The sequence below is a fragment of the Rattus norvegicus genome, chromosome 9, assembly GCF_021556685.1.
Source record: "Rattus norvegicus strain SHRSP/BbbUtx chromosome 9, alternate assembly SHRSP_T2T, whole genome shotgun sequence".
NCBI classification, from domain to species: Eukaryota; Metazoa; Chordata; class Mammalia; order Rodentia; family Muridae; genus Rattus; species Rattus norvegicus.
In genome coordinates this window covers 112,672,836-112,682,500 of record NC_141542.1, presented here as the reverse complement: position 1 = coordinate 112,682,500, position 9,665 = coordinate 112,672,836, and the positions used below count along the sequence as shown (strand labels likewise).

Below are 9,665 nucleotides of genomic sequence, written 5' to 3'. Positions count from 1 at the left end.
TATCTACTCTATATGTTAAACTACAAAGATTAAAGTAAGAGTTTAACAACTTTAGCCATCATAGAAATTCTAATTCTTTTTTTTTTTTGAAACTCTTTTGAGACTCGATCTCTCACCATCTAGAATAACTGTCATTAAAGAAGTTCTAATAATTGGGTATAAGTGCAACTGTCTCACTTGGCTGCGTGTTGGGCCTCTTCATGGGCAGCCATGTTAGGCTCCTGTCTGTAAGTACACCATAGTATCAGTAATAATGTCAGACCTTCCAGCCTCCCCTTGAGATGGGTCCCAATTTGGGTCTGTCTCTAGACCTCCTTTCCCTAAATCTCTTCTCCATTTTTGTCTCTGCAGTTATTTTAGAACTGAATAATCTTGAGTTGCAGTTTTTGTAGCAATCCCATCTCTCCTCTTTCTACTGGAGGTGAATTCTATATCTTTTCTCTCTGTGTTGTTGGTCATTTCATCTAAGTTTCCTTTCTTTGAATCTTGAGATTCACCCACTTCTCAGGTCTCTGGGACATTCTTGAATGCACCTCACTTCCAACCTTCCAATGTTTTATACTTCCATTCATTCTGATGGCCCTATTGCAGTCACTTCCGTTCCCTGTACCACAATACCTGATCATGTTCCCCCTTTTTTCCTTTCCTAAGGCCCTCTCCTTTGTCCTCTTGTTTCTTCTCCCTCCCTAGTGGGTTTGAAGCATCCCCACTTGGGCTCCATAACCTGTTAAGTGTTTTGAGTTCTGTGTGTAGTTAGTATACTGGGTATTCTGTGCTTTGGGGCTTATATCCACTTGTCAGTGAGTATGTACCATGCATCTCCTTTTGATATTCTCTGGTTTCATCCATTTGCCTGCAAAACTCATGATGTGCCCATTCTTAGTACCTGAATACTATTCTGCTGTGTAAATGAACCACATTTACTGTATCTATTCCTCCATTTCCACCTTCTGACTATCTCAAATAAGGGAAATATTAGCATACTGGAGCATATATACTTGGGCATGGTGAGCATCTTTTGGTTCTATGCCCAGGAGTGGTAAAGCTGGGTCTTCAGATAGATCTATTTCCAATCTGGAGGGACCTCCAGATTAATTTCCAGAGTAGGTGTAGCAGTTTGTAGTCACACCAGAAATGGAGGAATGTTCCTCTTTCTCCACATTCTGGGCAACATGTGCTGTCACCTGAATTTTTGATCTTAGCCATTCTGATTAGTGTAAAATATACCACCATACACCAATCTCAGTGTTGTTTTGATTTGTATTTCCCTTATGATTAAGGATATTGAACATTTTTAAGTGCTTCTCAGCAATTCAAGATTTCTTCTGTAGTGAATTTTATGTTTAGTTCTATACCCCACTTTTTATTGAATTTTTTGCTTTTTTTGGTTAGCTACTTGAGTTGTTTACATATTTTGGATATTAGCCCTCTATCTAATGTGGGGTAAGAGAATATTTTTCCCATTATATAGTTGCTGATTTCCCCTATTGGCTATATCCTCTGCCTTACAAAAGCTTTTCAGTATCATGAGGTCCCATTCATCAAGTCTTGACCTTAGAGCCTTAGTTTTAATGTTCTGTTTAGGAAATTTACCCCCATTCCTATGAGTTTGAGGCTTTCCCAATTTCTCTTCTATTAAATTCAGTGTATCTGGTTTTATGTTGTGGCCTTTGATTTAACTGTAATTGAGTTTTGTGCAAGGAGGAAAATATGGATCTATTTTCATTTTTTACATACACAATGCCAGTTAAACCAGCGCCATTCATTGAAGATGCTTCCTTTTGTTCATTGTATGTTTTGGCTTCTCTGTCAAAGATCCAGTGGACAAACCTGGAACCCTGAAATATCTAATACACTGAGCCACCAACCAGGCAGCATACACTAGCTGGTCTGAGGACACTGACATACACAGCAGAGGATTTCCTGGTCTGGCCTCAATGAGAGAAGATGCACGAAACCCTTGAGATACTTGAGGCCCCAAGGAATTTGGAGGCTTGGAATGCTGTGGGGGGTGTGGATGTGGAGGGACATCCTCTTAAGGATTGGGGAGTAGGAATAGGATGAGGAACTGTCAGAGGTCATACCAGGCAAGGGATAATCTTTGGACTATAAAAGGAGATTAAAGGTAACAAAAAATATAATTTCATTTTTTAAAAAAAAGTTCTAATGAGTTATCATCCTAGAAAAGTGAAACCTTCATTACTCTTACTGTTGTATTCACAAAAGCCATGGTTTAAAACCTGCCTAGAAATCCAACAACAAATTACTGAATAAGGAAAATGTGTTACCCAGGGCACTTCAATCTGATGTAAGGAAAAATCATAATACTTGCAGGAAAAAGGCTGTGATGGCATGTACATGTAGGAAATGAAGGGACAAAAGGGGCTGCATGACAAGAAAAGATGAAGGCAGGTAAGAGAGGACAGTGTGTAAGATCATGTCAAGTAAAAATGTGTAGTGATATGTATTCAAGAATGAAAATATTATAATTGCGTCTATTACTATTATCATTACTATTACATTAGTACTATGTATTACTGCACAAAGTTCTAACTTGGTAGTAACATTTATTACCACAAAGTACTTTTTGCCATTTTTATTAAATTGGGTATTTCTTATTTATGTTCCAAATGTTATTCCCTTTCCCAGTTTCTGGTCCATCAGCCCCTTCTATAAGGCGGTTGCCCAACCCATCCACTCCTCCTTACTGTCCTCCAACAATCCCCTAAACTGGGGATCCAACCATAAAAAGGCCAAGAGCTTCCACTTCCACTGGTGCCATAACAAGGCTATTCTCTGCTACATAAGCAGTTGGACCCATGGTCAGTCCAGTCTTTTGGTAGTGGTTTAGACCCTGAAAGCTCTGGTTGGTTGGCATTGTTGTTCTTATGGGTTGCAAGTCCCTTTAGCTCTTTCAGTCCTTTCTCTAATTCCTCTAATGGGGTTCCCGTTCTCAGTTCAGTGATTTGCTGCTAGCATTCACTTCTATATTTGACTTGTTTTGGCTGTGTCGATCAGGAAAGATCTATATCTGTTCCTGTCTGCATGCACTTCTTAGCTTCATCCATCTTATCTAGTTTTGGTGGTTGTATATGTATGGGCCACATGTGGGGCAGGCTCTGAATGGCAATTCCCTCAGTCCCTGCTATATACTTTGCTTCCCTATGCCCTCCTATAGATATTTTTGTTCCCCTTTTAGAGAAGGAGTGAAGCATCCACATTTTGGTCATCTTTCTTGAGTTTCATGTGGTTTTTGCATTGCATCTTGGGGATTTTGAGCATTTGGGCTAATATTCACTTATCAATGAGTGCATACCATGTGTGTTTTTCTGTGATTAGATTATCCCACTCAGGATGATATTTTCTAGTTCCAACCATTTGCCTATGAATTTCATGAAGTCTTTGTTTTTGATAGCTGAGTAGTACACCATTGTGTAGACATACCACATTTTCTGTATTCATTCCTCTGTTGAAGGGCATCTGGGTTCTTTCCAGCTTCTGGCTATTATTAGTAAGGCTGCTATGAACATAGTGGAGCATATGCCTTTGCTGTATGTTGGAGCATCTTTTGAGTATATCCCCAGGAGAGATATAGCTGGGTCCTCAGGTAGTACAAGGTTCAATTTTCTGAGGAATCTCCATACTGATTTCCAGAGAAGTTGTATTAGTTTGCAATCCCACCAACAATGGAGGAGTGTTCCTCTTTCTCCACATCCTCACCAGCATCTGCTGTTGCCTGAGATTTTGATCTTAGCCATTCTGACTGCGGTGAGGTAGAACCTCAGGGTTGTTTTGATTTGCATTTCCCTGATGATTAAAGTTGTTCAACATTTCTATAGGTGCTTGTCAGATAATTTGATATTCCTCGTCTGTGAATTCTTTGTTTAGCTCTGTACTCCATTTTTAATAGGGTTATTTGGCTCTCTGGAGTTTAACTTCATGAGTTCTTTGTATATTTTGGATATTAGCCCTCTATCAGATGTAGGATTGGTAAAGATCTTTTCCCAATCTGTTGGTTGCCATTTTGTCCTACTGACAGTGTCCTTTGGCTACAGAAGCTTTGTAGTTTTATGAGATCCCATTTGTCGATTCTTGATCTTAGAGCATAAGCCATTGGTTTTCTGCTCAGGCAATTTTCCCCACTGCCCATATGTTCGAGACTCTTCCCCACTTTTTCTTCTATTAGTTTGAGTGTATCTGGTTTCATGTGGAGGTCTTTGATCCACTTGGATTTGAGCTTTGTACAGGGTGATAAGAAAGCATCGATTTGCATTCTTTTCTTTAACTCTTTTTTAAAAGTTTTATTAGATATATTTATTTACTTACATTTCAAATGAACTAGTACCATTTGTTGAAAGTGCTATCTTTTTTCCATCGGATGGTTTTGGCTCTTTTTTCAAAAATCAAGTGACCATAGGTATGTGGGTTCATGTCTGGGTCTTCAATTCTATTTCACTGGTCTATCTGCCTGTCTCTGTACCAATGCCATACAGTTTTTACACTATTGCTCTGTAATACTGCTTGAGGTCAGGTATGGTGTTTCCCCCAGAAGTTCTTTTATTGTTGAGGAAAGTTTCGCTCTCCTGGGTTTTTTGTTATTCCAAATGAATTTGCAAATTTTTCTTTCTAACTCTATGAAGAATTAGATTGGAATTTTGATGGGGATTGCATTGAATTTGTAGATTGCTTTTGGTAAAATGGCCATTTTTACTATATTAATCCTGCCAATCCATGAGAATGGGAGATCTTTCCATCTTCTGAGATCATCAATGTCTTTCTTCAGAGACTTGAAGTTCTTACTATACAAATCTTTCACTTGCTTGGTTAAAGTCACACTGAGGTATTTTATATTATTTGGGACTATTATGAAGGGTGTCATTTCCTAATTTCTTTCTCAGCCTGTTTATCCTTTGAGTAGAGGAAGGCTACTGATTTGTTTGAGTTACTTTTATACCCAGTCACTTTGCTGAAGTTGTTTATCAGTCTTAGTAGTTCTCTGGTGGAACTTTTGGGGTCACTTAATTATACTATGATATCATCTGCAAATAGTGATATTTTGACTTCTTCCTTTCCAATTTGTATCCCTTTGACCTTTTGTCGTCTGATTGCTCTGGCTAGAACTTCAAGAACTATATTGAATAAGTAAGGGGAGAGTGGGCAGCCTTGTCTAGTCCCTGATTTTAGTGGGATTGCTTCAAGTTTCTCTCCACTTAGTATGATGTTAGCTACTGGTTTTCTGTTTATGGCTCTTACTATGTTTAGGTATGTGCCTTGAATTCATATTCTTTCCAGGATTTTTATAATGAAGGGGTGTTGAATTTTGTCAAATGCTTTCTCAGCATCTAATTAAATGATCATACTACAAAATATTTTATGGTACACAAATGATGTTTCATGGGGGAGGCTTTTAGAGGAGTGTCATCAAATGTTATTTATTGAGTATGGCTATTCTACATTAAATTAAAAATTAATTTAGCAATGGATACCATACTTTAAGCAGTTAAAAGACGTACATTGTGACCAACTACAGAATTATAACAGGTCAAATGTGAGAAATTTTCATTATCAAAGAATTATGTTTTGCAAAGCACAATTGTTTTTTAATAATTTGCATTCTAAAACACACATTGGTTTTAGTGTGTTTAACATAACTCAATTGCCATTCCATGACAAAATGCAATTATTATAATGAGTACAAGAGCTTAATGTATACTTTAATATTCACTCGGAGATAAAAAAGTATTATTTTCCTTGCAACCTATAGGTGCACACAAGTTAAAACTTGCGAAAAGAAAGGAACCTCCTACCTTTGACAAGAGACTGAAAGATCAGAAAATTCAACCTCGTTTCAAGGGTTTTGTTTTTGCCATTTGGGTAAAGTAAAAAAATTTTGCTAATAAGCCAGTTAAATTGAGCTGTGTAATTTTCTTATACAGTTAAGCATATGCCAAAGTGTTTAATTCATATTTGTATGAAAGGTTTGGTGATTTATCTCTTAGATAAATCACTAAATTATTCATTCTCCTTATAATGGAATTAGCCCCCTTCTTTGCCAAACACCCATCTAGTGCTAGAGACTGATGAGGCACAAGTAGAATTTGATTTGGTTTTAATTTATCTGGTACAATTTTGTTTTCACTGCCTTTGAAGAAATATTTATGACATTTACCAAAATTACATGAGTTAGAAGAGCTTTATGTGTTAACACATATCCTCCCCCATACACACACACAAATAGAATCCAGTATTTAAACCAATAATCCTTTGTTTCTCTGTATGATAAACAGGTCTATTAGAGTAGTAACAGACATAGAGATACCTAGGGAGCCCCTTCCAATGCTCTAGTCCCAGTCTGAATATATTTTCTTCAGTTTATAACATTCTTTCTGGCATATAAATTGTATGGTTATAATTTCATACACATTCATTCTTAGAGTATTTTACACTGTGAATAACACCTTTAAGAGTCTACAAAATGACATCAATTGGATTTTCCTAACTCACATTAGAACTGTATATCTTCCCAATATTTAGTAATTTTCTCCTTCTTGGAGATACTTATTCTTTGTTCAGTTTTTCTACTCAAACCATCCCATTCCTTTTTAGAAAATATTTTATTTTACTATTAAAATATGTCTCCTCTCTTTCCCTTTTTGCCTCTTACTATCTCCATGTATACCAAACCCCCTTTTCTTAACTGTAGAGAAAGAACTACAGGCAAATAGGAACACCAAGAGAAAGAGACATAACCTTCACTAGGGAAGAGAACCCTAATCCTTCCAAAGTATTAATAAGGTATTTCTGTTGTTGCCCCCTAGTCCCTTCTTCAATACATAACATCCCAGGGTATAAGGGCTGTAGTTGGTTTATCATTGACTTAACAGTGAATTTCTGCATATAAGTAAATATATACAATATTTATCTTTCCAAGTCTTGGTTACCTCACACAGAATGATGGTTTTTCTAGTTCCATCCATTTCCTTGAAGATTCCATGTTGTCATTATTTTTAACAGCTGACGAATACGTCATTGGGTAAATGCCCCACATATCTCCTTTGCATTCTTCTGTTGAAGGACTTGGCATCTAGGAATCAGGATAGACAGTGAAGAAACATCACCCCCTTTGCTAGAGTGTTGGAGAGGAGGCTGGGAAATTAGGTCTGATTTGTTTTAGGGAATTCTCAGTCCAGTGTCCTAGAGCATTTGTTAAGTGGGTTGTTTACCTTCTGTAGGTTTATTTTGTTCTTTGAATATTAACACCATAGGTCACATATATATTTGGGAAGATTTAAAATGGTATCAGTTCATTCTGTTAAGGGCTTCATTTGTAAAAAAAAAAAAAAAAAAAAAAAGAAGAAGAAGAAGAAGCAATTCGATCTCGTGAGATTCCACATCTCCACTGTTGACATTATTTCTCATGTCACTGAAATAATAATTAGAAATTCCTTTCCTTATCTTTAAATGTACTTTTTCTTTTATCCTTTAGTAGTTTCAGAGATTCAGGTATAATAGTGGGGTAGGTCATTGATCCATTTGTAACCTTTTTGTGAAGGGTAACAGACAAAGATCAAGCTTTGTTCTTACGCCTACAGATGTCCAGTTGTTCCAGCAACATTTGCTGAAGATACTACCTTCTCCAATCTGTGTTTTGGAGCTCCTTCGTCAAAATCACAGTGACTTTAGTTGCACACAGTTTTAGCAGTCTCCTGCTACATTGATTACCAGGTCTATTTTGTGCCAATAGCATGTTCTTTTATATTAAGGCTCTGTAGTATCACCTGAAATCGTGCACAGTGATACCTCTAACAGCATTCTTACTGTCTTGGTTAGTTTTGGCTCTCCTTGGTCTTTCATACATCCGTGAAAATTGTGAGTTGTTTTTGTTTGTTACTGTGAAGAACTGAGCTTACATTTCTTGTGTGGACTGAATTGACCTTGTCAGTCTGGATGTGAACAGGAGCTATGGTTCGGCATGGACTACCTTCATGGTATAGTTTTTCTGAGTAGTTGAATCCTTTTAGAGCTAAGTGGATTTTATATATGAGATGTTCATCTATTCCTATTTTCTAATGCTTATATCTTTATGAAATCATGCATGATATTAACTGGTTACATTTCCTTGATCATTTAATTCCATGTTTGAAAGTTTCATTTTATTTTTCAGGGTGTACTTGAGCATTAATCCTTCTTTGGCCACTGGAGTCCTAGAGTTTCAGGTTTGCAGCTCCACAGCTGGCCTATTTAATATTAATTCTATACAGATATTACATGTAACTATTATTTAACAATGCAGAAACTAAATAACTATAAATAATTTATATCGATAAATATTAAGCTTAAATCCTTATCAATATTTTCTAAAGTCTAAGAAGACTGAGTGTTAACATTTGTCTTTTTTAAAATTCTTTGAAAGAAGTAAATTAACTATCTATATTTTTAGGGTTCATTACGATATCTCACTCACTGTAAATAGCAGACACCGAATCATGAAAAACTCGTGTGCCTTTGTCCTACCCTTACAACTTTTATGCATTTGTTGTCTTTAAGAGACTCCTTTAAATTATATAACTTATGATTGAGGATCACATTGATCCCACTGTACCCAAAAGCTTATTCCTGGCATGATTTTACCACCTTTCATCCTTTCCCAGTTTTACTTCTACAACACTATTATAATCAGTGTTTTGTACATAGAGAAACTATTTTCTTAGCCCCCTAGATACTGCAGAGAGCATTTTGAATTTGTCTTTCTCTTCAACTAATAATGATTAATACATTTCTTTTCACTTACATATGATCATTTACAAATGATATTTCATTCATTGTTATAGCAAATAACACTCTCTAACAGATATATACATGTAGATGGATGCATATATACATATACATGAACATGCCAAAGCATATACACATGTGCATGTATGTACAAATATACCACCCTTAATTTTATTGGTTTTTTTGATTAATAGGTTAATTGAGTATCATGACATTTATGAATATTACACTAATACTGTGAGGTATGTGCATTTATTGTTATGCTGATCAATATTCTTTGGTATTCCTCTAATTTAAATAGTTCTTCAGTGTGTCCTAAGGAGATTTTGTGCACATGAATGAATCTGTAGGCAGTACAGTAGATTAATAATGGTTCCCTAAATGTAAGAATATAAAACAGTGAATAGTGAATTCTTAACAAATCAACTCAAACCACAAGGAAGTGTAATAGAATAGCACACACAAATACACACACAGTGAACACCTAAATTATATGAAGAAATATACAGGTTTGTATTTCTTGGCATGTATGTAAATGTTCATGTATGTTCATGTTTACATGGAAATATGTACAGTTACATGAGCTATCCAGGTGACTTCAGGTGTGCTTCCTCAGGAGCTATCCACCTTTATCTCCTTTTGGAAACATGCAAGCCCAGGACTTGCTATGTAGGCTAAGCTAGCTTACTAATAGGCCTCAGGACTATCCTGATGTCCCCATCTCTCAGCACTGATATTATGAATGTGTACCACTGTTTTGGCATCTTTTAAATATGAGTTATGGGGGTTGAGTTCAGGTCCTTGAGAAAAGCAATCTTTTTACCAACTGAGCCATCTCTCCGGCTCCAAACTGCACATTTATATTTCAATCCATAGAAACACAAAACAAA

General features: G+C 36.3%; 1 protein-coding gene across 2 annotated transcripts in view; it reads left to right on the top strand.

Annotated features, from left to right (window-relative positions):
- The window catches only part of Slco6c1 (solute carrier organic anion transporter family, member 6c1), an 82,195-nt gene that overhangs the window by 21,658 nt on the left and 50,872 nt on the right, over positions 1–9,665 (top strand). For both annotated transcript variants that reach the window (XM_087564970.1, NM_173338.1), the window contains 1 exon segment: positions 5,765–5,874. In XM_087564970.1, the coding sequence (XP_087421096.1) occupies positions 5,765–5,874 (110 nt within the window).